General features: G+C 45.0%; 1 protein-coding gene across 1 annotated transcript in view; it reads right to left on the bottom strand.

The window, feature by feature from the left end:
• PCYT2 (phosphate cytidylyltransferase 2, ethanolamine) overlaps positions 1 to 18,998 on the bottom strand; it is a gene marked incomplete in the record, with an annotated part of 73,048 nt that overhangs the window by 27,284 nt on the left and 26,766 nt on the right. The window contains 7 exon segments of the mRNA XM_073606722.1: positions 665 to 742; positions 824 to 906; positions 5,678 to 5,816; positions 9,315 to 9,359; positions 14,492 to 14,573; positions 14,654 to 14,720; positions 17,511 to 17,672. Coding sequence (XP_073462823.1) covers positions 665 to 742; positions 824 to 906; positions 5,678 to 5,816; positions 9,315 to 9,359; positions 14,492 to 14,573; positions 14,654 to 14,720; positions 17,511 to 17,672 — 656 coding nt within the window.

Here is an 18,998-nt window from a genome sequence, read left to right as displayed (position 1 = left end):
GAATGTTATTAAAAATTACCTTTCCTTTTCAATCTGCAGCTTTGTATTTTTCTGTAAAATGCAATATGGCTACCTGGAAGCGTTCTGTACACAGAATGTGTACAGAACGCCACCCAGAAACATCATTTCCTGCTTGTGTGATTGGCTCAATGATTTTCCTAGAAGTCTGCACTAAGATACAAGTCAGGTATCAGGCATGACCTGCAACAAAAATTTCATTTTTTGGTGAGATACTTCCAATAGGAAATCACATGTAAAAGGGATGCAGATTTCCTCATTAGAGCCCTGCAGGTGCAGCAACTGATTGATAATTATGAAACTACTCCCATTAAATTCATATATCACATGGGCACATACAAACACACAGGGGTTTATTAAAAAAGTAACAAAAAGGTAAGAATCTGTTTGTTATAATCCCTGCAATGTACATAGATCAACCAGCGGGGAACGTTTTTTTCTCACCAAAAGTGGAGTTACTCTTTAAAGTCCTTCGAAAACGTTATTGTCCATCTAAGTCAGGTGTCCACAGGATCACAATACTGCTGTATGATTTCAATGCAGAGCAGACAGCATTTTCATTCTATTACAGATAGGGGGTCGCTTTTAAAAAGGTGGCGATCCCAACTAGAAAGAGCAAATGGAGACCAAGAAACTTGCCACTCACCCTGCAGGCCAGGACACTCAGCGTCCTCTCATGTATGTTCATGATGGGGTAATTCTTCCTCTTGTACAGGTTGACTTCCTGCAGACAGACAGGGTCACAAAGAAGCAAGAACCACTACAAATTCAATGTGAAAGTCAGAAGATGACAACTGCAACTAACCTGATCGAAATGCAAGCCCACAATGATGTACGGCTTGGGAGCCAAGCTGTGAGCCTTCTCCAGGAAGTCTATGTGGCCGATATCTGCAGCAAATTGTTAAAGGAGTTTTGTGGGCAAAGAAAGAAATAAAAGCATTCCCAAAAGATTAATCAGTTACCCTTATGCCCGGAGAAGTGCACTATACTTACCAGTGTCCATTTTATCATAGTTTAAAGGGGTTGTAAAGGTTCATGTTTTTTCCATTAAGGTGAAAAAACACCTGGCAGTGACCGGAACCCCTAGACACCCCGTTTTACTTGACGACGTCCTATTGATGACGAAACGCGTAGGAGGGGGGGGGGGCGATATACTGATGTCACCGCTACACACTTAGTCCCGGAAGCCACGGGCTGTATTCGAGGCCGGCCAGCTGGCTTGATTTTGAGGTCTGTTTTTATCTACAACATTGTAAGTGTCCATTTGTCTTTTTCATTTTAATAAATGTGTAGGGTGTTACACTATGTGAGTCCTTTATTGTTTTTTTGGGGATTTTTCAACGAGCTCGCTTTGACCTACCTGCGGACCATCTTTATTGAGGCTGAGGAGTTCATTGTGTGCCATAGAGACCCCGGGCTGGGGTAACAGCCATCTGCGCAGTGTGGTCCCCTGTAATAAGGGACCACCGTGTTCTGGTAAGCGGCAGAATTTACTGTGGTGGAGGCATTTTTCATCTGTTACCTTTTCTTGTTGTATTACCTTTTCAGCGAGGTATTACCATAAAAGAGTCACCCGTATATTTGCATGGACTTCTGCTATTTATTTTAATGCACGTTGTGATCCACGATTGATTTTGTATGATCACATTCATCACATATGGACTTTTGTTTATTCAGTCACATGATTTGTTTTTATAGAGTTTAACATCTTGAACTCCATTCAGGTGATAACATCAATTTATTTGTAGGTTAGCGTTTATTCATTTATTGATTTCATATTGTTATCTATTTATTTTAGTATTTATTGATATCCAATTTTTACTGGCACAGTGCTCATTTTTTATTCACTTCAATTAATTTTCACTTCTTGTAGTATATCCTCTGTTCACTTTGTGAGGATATGTCATTTTTATCTCTTATCACTAGTTAGCGCAGCTCCCTTTTTTTGCTGTAGCCCGTTTTACTTACCTGAGCCCCTTCATCTTCTTGAGCGGCGTCCTTCTCTACAAGGAGTCCCGGCTTTGATTGGATAGATAGCAGCGCAGCCATTGGTTCCCGCTGCTGTCAATCAAATCCCAATGACCCGGGCGCCGGGGCCGAGTCATACATTTGGCTTCTATAGATGCCGAATGAATGACTTGGGGGCGCGCCCGCAAGGTAACCCACCTCGGAGACCGCTTCTCCTAGGGGGTTATCTAATGCGGGGAGGAGCCACAAGAGCCGCCGAGGGACCCCAGAAGATGATGATTGGGGCCACTCTGTGCAAAACGAGCTGCAGTGGAGGCGAGTATGACATATTTGTTATTAAAAAAAAAAACAAAAAAAAACAAAGCTTTAGTATCACTTTAAGTAGCTCTCTGAAAATTCATTGGCCTCCCACCTCTTAGCCAGAGGCAAGCAGTAATCTGCTCTAGGATTGCATGCAGCCTGTTCATTCTGATTTCATGTCATGTCCCCATCACTTCTGTTTAATTATTATCTAGTAAAGGGGGGCACATGCGCGTCATGAGATCCTGTACATGTGCAGACATAATGCTGGTCTGAGACTAGACATGCAGGCATGATGAGTTTCTATAGAAGGTCCAATGCAGCTCTGTAATCATTAATAAATAACTGTATTTCTTTTTACCATGCAATCAGTGTAAGTGCCTGATTCTGACTTGGTAAGAGCCTTTAGCAGTTCCTATACAGTCTGTACAACATAGCTTAGAAAGGGGTAGGGAGAAACGTTCCAACGAGTCACTCGTGTGTTGCAGTGCAAGGAGTAATACTGATAGGAGAAGGGAGCCGAGTAATAGAGATATGAGCTCATCAGTGTGTTGTGTATTCCTTCAAAGGCCACTCACAGGGTAAGCATAGCTCCCAACTGTCCCTGATTTGGAGGGACTGTCCCCGATTTGGAACAATGTCCCTCATTCCTCCTCATTTGTCCCTCATTTTGGTCTGATCTATATACAGTGGAACCTTAGTTTACGAGTAATGCGGTTAACAAGCGTTTTGAAAGACAAGCAACTTTTTAAAAAAAAATTGTTGTCTCGCAAAACGAGCAGCATTCAAGCTAATGGGCGGTGCCGTACCGCATTTGGCCAGAGGTGCGGGGGGCGCCGGGGACACTCGGAGAGGTTCGGAGCCGTTCGAAAAAAAAAACTCAGAACCACTCAGAAATACTCAGTTCCCAAGTGTTTCTGAGCCTTTCCGAGTTCAGCCGAGCTGTCCCCGGGTATTTCCGGGGCTCTACGGCGCCCCCCACCTTTGTCAACATGCGGTATTGCATGTAATAGAAGTCAAAGCGGAACAAATTATCTTCGTTTCCATTGACTTCTATGGGGAAACTCGCTTTGATATGCGAGTGCTTTGGATTACAAGCATTCTCCTGGAACGGATTATGCTCGTAATCCAAGTTTCCACTGTAGTTGTATATAAAATGCACTTTTTATCTTTCAAAAAGTGTTTCCCAGTGCTAAACTCTTCATCCAAATTTTAAATTGCTGCATTTGTCAATTTTAAAAGCCAATATAAAGGAATATTGGTGGTAAAAAAAAAAGCCCTTGTGGATTTAGTGAACCTTTTTTTTTTTTGGTTATGTTCCCTTTAAGGGGCGTGGCAGGGGCATGTCCTATGCCCACATACGCAGGGGGGGCTGGCAGCCTTAGGCCTGGGGGGCAAGTCTAGTCAAGTGGCCCAGTAAACCATCGAATCAAATGAAAATAATGCATCAATGCAGCCTCACCAGTGTCCATCAATGCCGCCACACCATTGCCCATCAATGCAGCCTGATCAGTTCCCCTCAATGCAGCATTACCAGTGTCCATCAATGCAGTCTCACCACTGCCTATCAATGCAGCCTCACTACTGCCCATCAATGCCGCCACACCAGTGCATTCAGTGCAGCCTGATCAGTGCCCATCAACGCAGAATCACCAGTGCAGACAGTGCCCATCAGTGCAGCCTGATCAGGGCCTATCAATGCAGCAACAGTGCAGATAGTGCCGATCAGTGCAGCCTCACCAGTGCAGACAGTGCCCATCAATGCAGCCGCACGGTCACCAGTGCAGACAGTACTCATCAGTGCAGCCTGATCACTGCCCATCAGTGCAGCCTCACCAGTGCAGACAGTGCCCATCAGTGCAGCCTCACCAGTGTAGACAGTGCCCATCAGTGTAGCCTGGTCAGTGCCCATCAGTACAGCTTTACCAGTGCAGACAGTGCCCATCAGTGCAGCCTCACCAGTGCCCATCAATGCAGCCTCATGGTCACCAGTGCAGACAGTGCCCATCAGTGCAGCCTGATCAGTGCCCATTAGTGCAGCCTCACCAGTGCAGACAGTGCCCATCAGTGCAGCCTGATCAGTGCCCATCAGTACAGCCTCACGAGTGCAGACAGTGTCCATCAGTGCAGCCTGATCAGTGCCCATCAATGCAACCTCATGGTTTCCAGTGTAGATAGTGCCCATCAGTGCAGTCTGATCAGTGCTCATCAGTGCAGCCTCACCAGTGCAGATGGTGCCCATCGGTGCGGCATGATCAGTGCCCATCAATGCAGCTTCACGGTCACCAGTGCAGACAGTGCCCATCGGTGCAGCCCGATCAGTATAGCCTCACCAGTGCAGACAGTGCCCATCAATGCAGCCTGATCAGTGCCATCAATGCAGCCTCACCAGTGCAGACATTGCCCATCAGTGCAGCCTGATCAGTGCCCATCAATGCATCATAACGGTCACCAGTGCAGACAGTGCCCAGCAGTGCTGGCTCACCAGTGCAGAGAGTGCCCATCAGTACAGCCTCACCAGTGCAGACAGTGCCCATCAGTGCAGCCTGATCAGTGCCCACAATGCAGCCTCACCAGTGCAGTGTCCATCAGTACAGCCTGATCAGTGCCCATGTAATGTGGGGGGTCAGCTGGGGGTGTCAGGGTCTGTCTCACCTCAGCAGCCAGGTCCTTGCACCGTGAACTGCCTCTTCGGGTGGATGATGAATCGAAGTCAAGTCTTCTCTTCTATCTGCAACCAATCCTCAAGGCAGTGTCCGCCCCCAGCCTACAACCTGAGCAAGTCACGTCCCCTCCCCTGGAGTGCCACACGCCCTGCCTCTGAGACTCCGGGGAGGTGGGAGCTGGGAGTTGTAGTTTGCTGCGCTGATGAGTTCCTCCCACCACCAGGAACTTGAGAGTGGCTGGACTACAACTCCCAGAATGCAGTGTTGCAGCAGCCGGCCAGTCAGTCGGCTGCCACCGCGGCCGACTTCTAGCCTGGGAAGAAAAAAAGTAACAGACGTTTTAGGTAGGCAGCCTGGGGGGGGGGAAATGTCCACCCTGGTTCAGCCCACCTCTGAACATTTGTTTGCTAGTAGGTGTCCCTCATTCCCATCTCAAAATGTTGGGAGGTATGGGTAAGTGAAAGTGAAACTGCAGCTGAGAATGTTCAGGTTCTCTCCTCTACTAGACAGGACCATGCTGTGGGCACAGCCTTGTAAATATTAGGGCTAGATGGAAAGAAATACAAATTCTTTGGCAGGTAAAATAGCCTTATTTATGCATGTCCTTTTTGGGTTGGCCTGGAGTTCAACTTTACAGTCAAGTAGGACGCGGTCTTGTGGGAAACGACAACAACCAAGTACAGAAACTACCAAAGGCACTGTTAGCATTCATCTTAAAAGGATACGGAAAAGGTCGAAGGCTCCAGCGACGTATATTATAGTATCTCCAGGTTCGGGTTCTTTCCCTGAGGCGAACTGCATAATCTTCTGAGATGTCTGAAGAAACTGAGAGACCCCTGTCCAAGGGCTGCGACCTCTGGCATCCTGTAGAAGACAATATACATTATGGGGTTGATTTACTAAACCTAGAGAGTGCAAAATCTGGTGCAGCTGTGCATGGTAGCCAATCAGCTTCTACCTTCAGCTTGTTCAATAAAGCTTTAACAAAAAAAAAAAAAAAACTGGAAGCAGATTGTTCTCTATACAGAGCTGCACCAGATTCTGCACTCTCCAGGTTTAGTAAATCAACACCTATGTGTGTGGAGATTTCAGCATACAGACTAGGCTTCATCTTCACGAGGCGGATCCGCTGCCACGGAGTCCGCCAGCTCAGAGGGAGATCTCTCTGTTGATCTCCGCCGAGCCAGCGGATGACAGGTCCCTCTCTGCTCACTACGCGGGAAGGAGGGGCTTGTCGAGCGCCGCTGGTTACTATGGAGAGATCGGACAAAAACGGACAGCCCGTTCAGGTCCGCCGACAAAACTGCCAAACCGGGCAGTCTGCCAAGTTTTTAACAACATTGTAACTCTTCCATCTTAGTTCAAAGGGATAAAACTTCTGTGTGAATATGCAGGAAGTTTAACCACTTAAAGTCTAAGGGCCCTTTCACACTGGGGCGGGGACGGCGTCGGCGGTAAAACGCCGCTATTATTAGCGGCGTTTTACCGTTGGTATTCGGCCGCTAGCGGGGTGGTTTTACCCCCAGTTAGCGGCCGAGAAAGGGTTAAATACCACCGCAAAGCGCCTCTGCAGAGGCGCTTTGCCGGCGGTATAGCTGCGCCGTCCCATTGATTTCAATGGGCAGGAGCGGTAAAAGGAGCGGTATACACTCCGCTCCTTCACCGCTCCAAAGATGCTGCTAGCAGGACTTTTTATCCAGTCCTGCCAGCGTACCGTTCCAGTGTGAAAGCCCTCGGGGCTTTCACACTGGAATGAAAGCAGCGGCATTTTCAGGTCGGTTTGCAGGCGCTATTATTAGCGCAATAGCGCCTGCAAACCGCCCCAGTGTGAAAGGGCTCTAAACCTTTTTCTGACACTTGTTTCTTACAGTTAAAATCTGATTTTTTTGCTAGAAAATTACTTGGAACCCCCAAACATTATAATATATATATATATATATATATATATATATATATATATATATATATATATATATATATATATATATATATATACATATATATACACACACACACACACACATATACACACACACACACACATATATATTTTTTTTTAGCAGAGACCCTAGGGAATAAAATGGCAAGTGTTGCAATATTTTATGCCACACTGTATTTGCACAGTGGTCTTTCAAACACAATTTTTTTGGGAAAAAATACACTTCAATGAATAAAAAAACAAAAAAAAAACAAAAAAAAAAAAAACGAAACAGTAAAGTTAGCCCAATTATTTTAATGAAGAAAGTGCTTTCGCGCTACTATGGATTAGTGAAAGAATATTATTAAACAATTTAAAAGTGAGCGTGCGTGAATTTAAATGAAGCAAAATCTGTAGTGTGACACAAACCACTAATCAATTGGAATAAATATTAATGAAGTGATTTCGCACAAATATTAAAAATAGTGTCAGGTTCATAAATTAAAGTGTTTCAGGAGAGTGTTTGAATTATTCCCATATTGGATAAAAACGAGTGGTACATACAATGTCTATCTTTAATAAAAAATACATAAATAAATTATAATAATAACACAATATCCATATGTGGACTCACAGTGTTCTTCATAAATTAGTGACAATAATAAATATATATGGTCAAGTGCAAATGGGATATATAGATGTAACCTTGTGAAGCTATACTCAATAAACTTCACTTTAAATTGTCTATATGACAGTATTAAGGAAGTCCAATAAGTATTGCAGTGGATAGAGGATAATAAAGTTCTGTAAGTGCAGGATCAGGTAAAGATGATTATTCCCAATATTTCTACTGTGGCTCCTTTAACAGTTTGGTCTCCCAGAACTCTTACCTCAATGTTGATAATAGCATGCAGTTACCGCCGTCACTGCTAGGGGGATCCCTTAATTTTCCTAAGCAATGATCATCGCTCCTCTGGATGGTGTATTGTAATGCTGTTCCCTCTCAGATAGCTTCGATCTGTCATCCAATCATGTAGTGCGGGGCGGTACCTCAGTAGAGAGGGGACAGGGAGAGAAAGGGGCCTCCAATAGTGCAGTATGTCAGGTGTTTTAAAAAACGTATTTATTAAAAAAGCATATACTCTTACACAAAGCAAATTTAAAAAAACACAGGGAACAAATTAGGCGTTGTTCCTCGCCTTCTCACGTCACCTCCGGTCGCGGCTCTATCCGGCCAATCCCTACGCGTTAAGTTGTTGTCCCCAGATGAAGTGGTGTGAAACAACGTAACGCGTAGGGATTGGCCGGATAGAGCCGCGACCGGAAGTGACGTGAGAAGGCGAGGAACAACGCCTAATTTGTTCCCTGTGTTTTTTTAAATTTGCTTTGTGTAAGAGTATATGCTTTTTTTAATAAATACGTTTTTTAAAACACCTGACATACTGCACTATTGGAGGCCCCTTTCTCTCCCTGTCCCCTCTCTACTGAGGTACCGCCCCGCACTACATGATTGGATGACAGATCGAAGCTATCTGAGAGGGAACAGCATTACAATACACCATCCAGAGGAGCGATGATCACTGCTTAGGAAAATTAAGGGATCCCCCTAGCAGTGACGGCGGTAACTGCATGCTATTATCAACATTGAGGTAAGAGTTCTGGGAGACCAAACTGTTAAAGGAGCCACAGTAGAAATATTGGGAATAATCATCTTTACCTGATCCTGCACTTACAGAACTTTATTATCCTCTATCCACTGCAATACTTATTGGACTTCCTTAATACTGTTCCTCAATACTGTCATATAGACAATTTAAAGTGAAGTTTATTGAGTAAAGCTTCACAAGGTTATATCTATTACATCTATATATCCCATTTGCACTTGACCATATATATTTATTATTGACACTAATTTATCAACAATAGGACACTATTTGTGCGAAATCACTTCATTAATATTTATTCCAATTGATTAGTGGTTTGTGTCACACTACAGATTTTGCTTCATTTAAATTCACGCACGCCCCATTATTGGTATCAATGGGAGGAATAGTGCCCCATTGTCAGTGTCAGTGGGAGGAATAGTGCCCTATTGTTGATGTCAGTGGGAGGAATAGAGCCCTATTGTTGATATCAGTGAGAGGAATAGTGCCCTATTGTTGATATCAGTGAGAGGAATAGTGCCCCATCATTGGTGTCAGTAATCGAGCCCCATTATTGGTATCAATAGGAGGTATAGTGCTCCATGGTAGGTGTCAGTGGGAGGAATAGTTCCCCATTGTAGGTGTCAGTGGGAGAAATGGTGCCCCACTGCTGCTGACAGTGGGGGGAATAATGCCTCAAGGGCCGGATAAAAGCAAGCAAAGGGCCGCATCTGGCCCCCGGGCCATAATTTGGAAACCACTGACCAAGAGTGTCACTCATACATGCAATAGACTACTCACCTTACCGAAGTTGTCTTGGTGCCGTTTATAGTCTTGAGTAGCTTCCTGTAAGAGTGACAATAAATTAGTCATATGGTTATGACAGGCTGGGTAATGTTAAATTACAAGGTAAAACACAACTTGATGAGGCTCTGAATTCATTAAAGAGGAACTTCAGTCTGCTCACATAATTTGTAATAAAAACATATTTGCCATTCTGAAGCTTCCCTCCAAGCACTTTGATTTAGGGCTGAAACAACTAATCGATTAATCGACAACTAATCGATTATGAAATTAATCGATTACTATTTTCATAATCGATTAATCGGCCAGTAACGTAATGGGGTTAAAAAAAAAATAAAATGAGCCCTTTATAGTACAAAAAGAGCAAATAATCGCTACTGCAAATATTACTTTCACAGTTCTACACTAAAAAAAATAACCCCTTACAGTAGTGATTATCTGCTTTTTTTGTACTATAAAGGGCTAATTTTAGTTTTTTTTCACCCCATTATGTTACTAAACGTCTTAGGCCTGGTTCACATCTCTGTGTTTTTTGGTGCTTTTTGCAGAAACGCACTACAGTTCATGCACATGGTTTCCTATGGGACACGTTCACGCAAACCGGTGCTTTTTTGGTTCAATATACTTCAATAGAGAAGCTGCAGAAAAGCATGTAATGTGTTTTTGCAGCAATATGTGTTTTTTAATCTGCCCAACAACAAATTGGCCAAAAAAAATGCAAAAAACGCAAATCGCAGCAAAATCACATGCACAAAAATCAAACGCACAGCAAAAAGCACTGCAGAAACAGATGAAAAGCAAACTGCATAGGTGTGTACTGAGCCTTATGCTGGCCACACGGATCAATTTTCAGACTAGAATATTCAGACGAAAAATCTTTATACATTCACTGAATGAAAGAACGAACGTTCTTAAAATTACATTTTTTTTGAAGGAAGACATTGTTTTTGTTTTTAATAAAAAAATGTGATCACCGAGTCTGATGATATTTACCAGATTCACCCTTTAATGGTATATACAGTATATCTCTCCTTTAATAGTTTATACAGTATATCTCCTTTAATAGTATATACAGTATATCTCCTCTAATAGTATATACCAGGGATATGCAATTAGCGGACCTCCAGCTGTTGCAGAACTACAAGTCCCATGAGGCATAGCAAGATTCTGACAGCCACAAGCATGACACCCAGAGGCAGAGGCATGATGGGACTTGTAGTTTTGCATCAGCTGGAGGTCCACTAATTGCATATCCCTGGTATATACAGTATATCTCTTCTGTTATGCTCAGAGTGGATTTGATATTTTGCTACCTAACCATATAGTTGGTTATTTATATTTACCACTGCATAGAGATATTTAAGAATAAATTACCTTTTTTTTTTAAAACTGTACACATTAACTAAATTATACACCACACTTTTTTTTAAGGTTATTAACCGAATAATCGATTAATCGAAACAATAAATCGGCCAACTAATCGATTATGAAAATAATCGTTAGTTGCAGCCCTACTTTGATTATTATTTTATATATACTGTCATTCTGTACTTGCCAAATATGCTGCAGAAATCTCCCTCCACTAAGTCTGGCTGCAGCCATTTTAACTGTGGGCAGCTGAAGCTGTCTGTTCACTTCCTGGATTTACACAGACACACAGAGGCACACCTCCAGCTCTGCAGCTTTCATTGGCCCTCAGTGGAGGGAGATTTCTGCAGCATATTTGACAAGTACAGAATCACAGTTATATATAAAATAACATGCAAAGTGCTTGGAGGGAAGCTTCAGAATGGCAAAGATGTTTTTATTACAAATTAAGTGAACAGACTGCAGTTCCTCTTTAAAGTGATTGTAAAGGCAGAAGTTTTTTTTTTTTATCTTGATGCATTCTATGCACTAAGATAGAAAGCCTTCTGTGTGCAGCAGACCCCTCTCCCTTCCAGCTCTCCTAACACTTACCTAAGGTCCCTCTCTGTCCAGCGATGTACACAACTGTCTCAGCTGTTTGAGATTCTCTCTCCTGATTGGCTGAGACACAGCAGTGGCAGCCAATCAAAGCCAGCTAGCCAATCAAGGGAGAGGGGGGCGGGGCCGGGTCAGGGCTCTGTGTCTGAATGGACACAGGGAGCTGTGACTCAGTTCGGGTGCCCCCATAGCTAGCTGCTTGCTGTGGGGGGCACTGAACAGGAAAGAAGGGCCAGGATCACAGAAGAGGGACCCGAGAAGAGGAGGATCCGGGCTGCTCTGGGCAAATCCACTGCAACAGAGCAGGGAGCAGGTACATATAATATGTTTGTTATTTTTTTATAGGAAAAAAAAAAAAGAGACTTTACAATCACTTTAAGCTGTTAATTATTGCAGCGCCAGAAGGTTCAGAGCCAGGAAGAGGACTTCCCTACACAGATTTCTACAGGATGACATCCCTCATTACAAGTATGTGTTGTGACTGAAGCTGTTCGAATTTTTTTTTTTTTTTTTAAATAGCTAAAACTTCAGATTTTGTTTTTCAATTTGATCCTTATGTTTGCCATTTCCATAACCTCGCCAGTGCCTCCTGGGAGAGCCGGGTGCTCAAAATACTGCAATCCAGCTCCTTGCTCAGGGGCACTCTAACATGATTTTGAGCGTCCAGCTCTTTTGGGGAAAGGACATCACTTGCTCCTCCCAGAAATGATGGATACCAAGCCAAAATATTTTTTACCGATATCCTTTTCAATGGCTCTTTAAAGCGGAGCTCCGCCCACTACTGCAAAATTTAAAAGCCAGCAGCTACAAATACTGCCGACTTTTAATTAGGGTTGTCCCGATACCACTTTTTTAGGACCGAGTACAAGTGAATGTTGTATGTGTGTGTGTTTTTGTTTTTTTTTTTATTTATAATTTTTATTTTTTACAATAATTTTTTTTTATTCTTTATTGCAATATGTGTTTTTTTTTTTTAAATCAGCCCTGTTGGGGGGCTTTGGTGAGATATCAGGGGTCTTGGGGTCTTAACAGACCTCTGATATCTCCCCCTTGAGAGAGAGAAAGAGACAGAGGATAGAGATTCCCCAGTCCCTTTCTCTGCAGCCTCAGCTGCACTGAAAATGAATGGAGAGAAGACAGTGGCTCCTGTCCATTCATAAACTGAGACATCGTAATCACAGGAGATTTCAATGTTTCAGTTATGTGAATAGACAGAGTCAGCTGACTCTGTCCATACACAAAGGAAGGAGGAGGAGGACGGCGGAACGGAGGGGGAGAACGGAGGGGGACAGAGAAGGAGAGGGGAACGGAGGGGACAGCGGAGAGGCACAGCAGAACGGAGGGGACAGCGGAGGGGGACAGAAAAGGAAAGAGGAACGGAGGGGGGCAGCGGAGAGGCACAGAGAAGGAGAGAGGAACGGAGGGGACAGCGGAGAGGCACAGAGAAGGAGAGAGGAACGGAGGGGGGCAGCGGAGAGGCACAGGGAAGGAGAGAGGAACGGAGGGGGGCAGCGGAGAGGCACAGAGAAGGAGAGAGGAACGGAGGGGGGCAGCGGAGAGGCACAGAGAAGGAGAGAGGAACGGAGGGGGGCAGCGGAGAGGCACAGAGAAGGAGAGAGGAACGGAGGGGGGCAGCGGAGAGGCACAGAGAAGGAGAGAGGAACGGAGGGGGGCAGCGGAGAGGCACAGAGAAGGAGAGAGGAACGGAGGGGACAGCGGAGAGGCACAGAGAAGGAGAGAGGAACAGAGGGGACAGCGGAGAGGCACAGAGAAGGAGAGGGGAACGGAGGGGACAGCGGAGAGGCACAGAGAAGGAGAGAGGAACGGAGGGGGGCAGCGGAGAGGCACAGAGAAGGAGAGAGGAACAGAGGGGACAGCGGAGAGGCACAGAGAAGGAGAGAGGAACGGAGGAGACAGCGGAGAGGCACAGAGAAGGAGAGAGGAACGGAGGGGGGCAGCGGAGAGGCACAGAGAAGGAGAGGGGAACGGAGGGGACAGCGGAGAGGCACAGAGAAGGAGAGAGGAACGGAGGGGGGCAGCGGAGAGGCACAGAGAAGGAGAGAGGAACGGAGGGGGGCAGCGGAGAGGCACAGAGAAGGAGAGGGGAACGGAGGGGACAGCGGAGAGGCACAGAGAAGGAGAGAGGAACGGAGGGGGGCAGCGGAGAGGCACAGAGAAGGAGAGAGGAACAGAGGGGACAGCGGAGAGGCACAGAGAAGGAGAGAGAAACGGAGGGGACAGCGGAGGGGGACAGAAAAGGAGAGAGGAACGGAGGGGGGACAGCGGAGGGGGACAGAGGAACGGAGGGGACATGGAGGAGGATGCAGTGACAGTCAGTGGTGACCGATCACCGCTGTATGTCACTAAAGCAGCTGAAAGCCGCTGGGGGAGAATCTTGTAAATCCCCCACGCGCCGATCACAGCTGTCTTCCAGGTATCGGGGGAAGCATCGGGAGCATTTGCCCGAGTACAAGTACTTGGGCAAATGCTTGATATCGGTGCCGATACCGATACTAGTATCTGTATCGGGACAACCCTACTTTTTATAATAGGACACTTACCTGTCCTGGAGTGCAGCGATGTTGGCACCGCAGCTGTTTCCATCAGCTGTCGGGTGCTGTCACCGCCATTGCCAGTAAGGGAACCCGGTAGTGAAGCAGTGAGGTAGTGAGGCACCCGCTACGCTCTTCTACTTGCCCAGTGGCGGGGGAAGGAGGAGGAAGCCGAACGCTGACGTGATGTGCTGCGGCCTAGACTCCTGGAAGTGGGGATAGGATACCTGTTAAAGACAGGTATCCGCTCCCCCCCCCCCCCCCCCCGAAAGGTGCCAAACGTGGCACTGGAGGGGGAAAGGAGACAAATGACATAAGGTCCACTTTGGGGGGGGGGGGGGGGCTCCGCTTTAAGACTATTTGTATAGTATTTGGATGATGGAGAGCAGTGAGTAAAGTGGAACTTTCTTTTTTAATGGAAGGTCAGCTTTACAGAAAATTATACCCAAAGTTCAATACAGTTTAAACACACGTGACACTGTGATATCTATGCAAGATCTTTCTCAGTTTCTGATTTAAATTAAAAATAATTTAAATTTAAATAAAATAGAGGGAGAAGCAGAAACACTTCAGCAGAATTGAAGCAGAATTGTACTCACAATCCCAGAGACCCTCATTTATTATTTATGTCACCCACCCAGCGGGTCCAGTACTTACCACACTGTGATGGGCCTTTGTCATGAGCAGCATACGGCCTACTAGGTCTGTGGTGGACACCCCCTGAGTGCGCTGGCATTCCCTAGACAACATAAGTCACGACTGGTCAACACTTTTCATACAATCTTCCATCCAATTAAATCCCTACAGACTGCTACTAACCTGTATCGCTGAGCATTCTTCACCTCCTCATAGGTATCCTTACCGTCCACCGTCAGTGTAATGTCATCTGCAGAAAAGCATGAAATATTACAGAGTCATTCAACCGAATAGAAAAAAAAGTTAAAATAAAACCTAACAATATTCGTTTCTCATTTGCTACCTTTTTGGTCTGTTAAATATACCATTAAAAGGTTTTTGTTATATTTGTTCACTAAGTGCAAACAAATGCCTGTTAATTCTGCCAGAAATTCAGAGCGCGGTCCTGTGAACACATTCTGCGTTAATCTTATTGAGTCTAATTAGCCCTCGTTCACATTGAAGTGATTTGTCATGTGATTTGACAGGTCAAATCGCATGACAAGTCGCAGCCTATTGCCGGCAATGGCACCATTTCAATTGGTGCGGCGCCACATTGATTTGCAAAAGTAGTTCATGCACTACTTTTGCCGATTTCGGGTGCGACTTCAATAGACATCATGAAGCCGCACAGATGTCTTTCAAGACGCACCCGAAATCGCGGCTTTGAAATCGCGTAATTTCAGATGAAGTTGCACGATTTCAAAGGCGTGTTCAGTGTGAACAAGGGCTAAAGCTGAACTCCAAGAATTTAGCCAAATAAAAATATTTGTAAAATATGCTGGCATACTATGAGCTAGGTCTAATGCCGCGTACACACGATCGGACTTTCCGACGGGAAATGTTGACTATGAGCTTGTTGGCTAAATGTCCGACCGTGTGTATGCTCCATCGAACGTTTGTGGTCAGACTTTCTGCCAACAAATGTTGGCTAGCAGGTTCTCAAATTTTCCGCCAACAAAACTTTGTTGTTAGACATCAAAGAAATTCTGGACAGCCGCACTCCAAAAATATTTACCTTTGTTCAATATGGTGTCATCCAAAATACAGGTCACAGCAAAATGGAACAAAGCTTACGCGTTTCGCACTACAAGGAGTGCTTAGTCATAGTCTCAGCTATGACTAAGCACTCCTTGTAGTGCGAAACGCGTACGCTTTGTTCCATTTTGCTGTGACCTGTATTTTGGATGACACCTTATTGACTAAAGGCAAATATTTTTGGAGTGCGGCTGTCCAGAATTTCTTTGATGTCTAACTGCCATAGCATTGCCAGCACCTGGACTTCTAGACTGAAGGAGATGCCTTTTACTTTGATTTGACCCACCTGGAGCGGTGATACTCTCTACCTATTTGGATTCCTGGACTTTGCAAACAAAACTTTGTTCGGACTTTATGATCGTGTGTACACAAGTCCGTCGCACAAAAGTTCACGCATGCGCGGAATCAAGTACGAGCCGGAAGCGCTCGGTCTTCTAAAACTACCGTTCGTAATGGAGATTTCACATGACTATAGAACTTCCTTTTTATCGGCTCGCCGTACGTCTTGTACGTCACTACGTTGGTAATTGTTGGCCAACATTTATGTGACCGTGTGTATGCAAGACAAGTTGGAGCCAACAACCTTCGAACAAAATTCCACGGTTTTGTTGTCAGAAAGTCTGATCATGTGTACGGGGCATAAGAGGTACATGCCACCTCCTGGACTTATCCATTTGTTTTACACCTGACAGTTTTATAAGCTCCATAAGTACAGCCATCACTACACTCCCTGTGTTCTCACACACAGCATCTCTGCCCGTCCCACCTGTCCACTGATTATTCACAGGAGCCCTTGTATTCTGTGAATGAGTTCACATAATACAAATCCCTCTGTGAATGGGCAGGAGGAGGGGAGGGGCAGGCACATCGGCTGCATGCGATTCTGCCTCTAGAGCTGAGACCAGAAGGTCAGAACATCAGGAGCATATCATAGAGGAAAGGAACAACCCAGTCGGCCGCACGTATAGGATTCACCTTTATTAGACATCTTCTTTAATAAAATAAAATCATCCAGAGGAGAAAAAGCAGAACACAACAGCTAACTCATTTCATGCTTAATCAGTGCTTAAAGTGGGGTTCCCATTTAAAAAAAAATTAAAAAGTCAGCAGCTAAAAATACTGCAGCTGCTGACTTTTAATCAGACACTTACCTGTCCCAGGGTCCAGCGATGCGGGGAACGAAGCCCCGCTCGTCCCCCCCCTCCGCTCGGCGGCGCCGGCATTTTAACTGTGGGCGCTCGGCTTCACAGCCGGGCACCCACTGCGCATGCGGAGTTACGCCGCGCGCCGTCACTGGCCCCGTAATCATCTGGGACCGGTCACGTGTCCCAGATGATTGACAAGAGGGAGGGTGGAGAGGAGATCTCCCTTCCTGCGCCGAGGGAAGTGATGTCACCAGCCCAGGCACCGAAGGAGGCAGACTACGAGGGACCCCCTAGCAACAGCCATTTAGAGGTGAGTAAAAAAAAAAAATTTTCTCCAAATGTTTTTTTTTTAATTTTTTTTAAGCACATTACTATTATTTTTTTTTGCAGGGTGGAACTCCACTTTAAGCATAGCAGCTATGATTAAGAGCAAAACACATTAGCTGTTGTGTTAAGCTTTTCCTCTGATGCTGGATGGTTTGATTTGATTGAAGATGATTTCCAATAAAGCTGAACTTTAGATGTGCAGCTGACCGTATTGTTCCGATCCTCTATGAAGACAGCTGAGCTTGCACCTAAAACCTCACACAGGGTTTTTTTTTTTTAAATAAGGTAGTGCGGCAAGCAGCAAATGACAGGGACCAATCAGAATTCACCTTTCATTGTTCAGGCTGCTAAAAAGTAAAGTCTGATTGATTCCTTTGGGTTACTGCACTTTGCACATCACTCTCCTTTGACTTGTTTCATTATATAAACTCAGTAGTGTACTGTGTGTTTTGCAGGGATTGCCATGGTCGGCAATGGAATAATCTACTCACTTCCATGGACGCAGAAGTCACAGTTATATTTGTCCAGGGTGTCCAGTGTGGTCACGTAGGGGGCTCCAGGCACAATCTCATCCACCCACTTAATGGCGCGCACCATCTTGTACCGCTCTTCTTGGGTGAAGACCGGCGGCCCTTTGTGACGGGCTATTTCTTCTGAAGAAAGATTTAAAAATATTGTTTTATTATTATTAACTGGCGAAAGTGTACCTGTTCCAGAATGGGAAAGGTTGGGGTTATAGAAAACAAGGCTAAAGAACTGTCTAATGGCAGTATGTACAGACGTACAGTATGGAGAGTATGACAATGGCCAGTATGTACAAAAGTGGAGTATGGAAGGTATGACAAAGTGCAGTATGTGCAGGAGTGGAGTATGGAGAGTATGACAATAGTCAATATGTACAGGAGTGGAGTATGGAGGGTATGACAATGACCAGTATGTAGAGAAGTGGAGTATGGAGGGAATGACAAAGGGCAGTATGTGCAAGAGTGGAGTATGGAGGGCAGGACAATGGCCATTATGTACAGAAGTAGAGTATGGAAGGTATGACAATGGGCAGTATGTACAGGAGTGGAGTATGGAGCATATAACAAAGGGCAGTATGTACAGGAGTGGAGTACTGAGGGTATGAAAATGGGTAGTATGTACAGGAGTGGAGAATTGAGGGTATGACAATGGGCAGTATGTACAGGAGTGGAGTATTGAGGGTATGACAATGGGCAGTATGTACAGGAGTGGAGTATTGAGAGTATAACAATGGGCAGTATGTACAGGAGTGGAGTATTGAGGGTATGACAATGGGTAGTATGTACAGGAGTGGAGTATTGAGGGTATGACAATGGGCAGTATGTACAGGAGTGGAGTATGGAAGGTATGACAATGGCCAGTATATACAAGAGGACTGCAGAGGGTATGGCAATGGCCAGTATGTACAGGTGTGGTGTATGGAGGGTAGAACAATGGCCAGTATGTACAGAAGTGGAGTATGGAAGGTATGACAAAGGCCAGTATATACAGGTGTGGAGTATGGAGGGTATGTACAGGAGTTAAAAAAAGTTATGGTCATTGCACTGAATCAAATGACCACCACCCTGGTTCCAAAATTATAATGAGGCATTTGAAAATGAACAAATAATCATTAAATATGAATAAGTGTACATAAGACACACTACAACAGATCCTTGCCTGCATTAGGGAGCAAAACAATAAGTGCTTCTCTCATGGAAGGGGATAAGGAGCCAGTATGTACAGGACAGGAGTGCAGAGGGTATGACAGTGGCCAGTATGTCCAGGGAAAGATTGTGGAGGGTATGACAGTGGCCAGTACATACAGGAGTGGAATATGGAGGGTAAGATAGAGGGCAGTATGTGCAGGAAAGGAGGGTATAGGGTATGACAGAAGACAGTATTTGCAGATGAAAAGTATGAATGGTATGACAGCAGGAAGTATGTGCAACGGAAGAGTTTGGAGGGCTTGAGGC

Source organism: Aquarana catesbeiana, linkage group LG12 (assembly GCF_042186555.1).
Source record: "Aquarana catesbeiana isolate 2022-GZ linkage group LG12, ASM4218655v1, whole genome shotgun sequence".
NCBI classification, from domain to species: Eukaryota; Metazoa; Chordata; class Amphibia; order Anura; family Ranidae; genus Aquarana; species Aquarana catesbeiana.
Note: the sequence above shows the minus strand (reverse complement) of the source record. Positions and strands in the feature narration are given on the sequence as shown.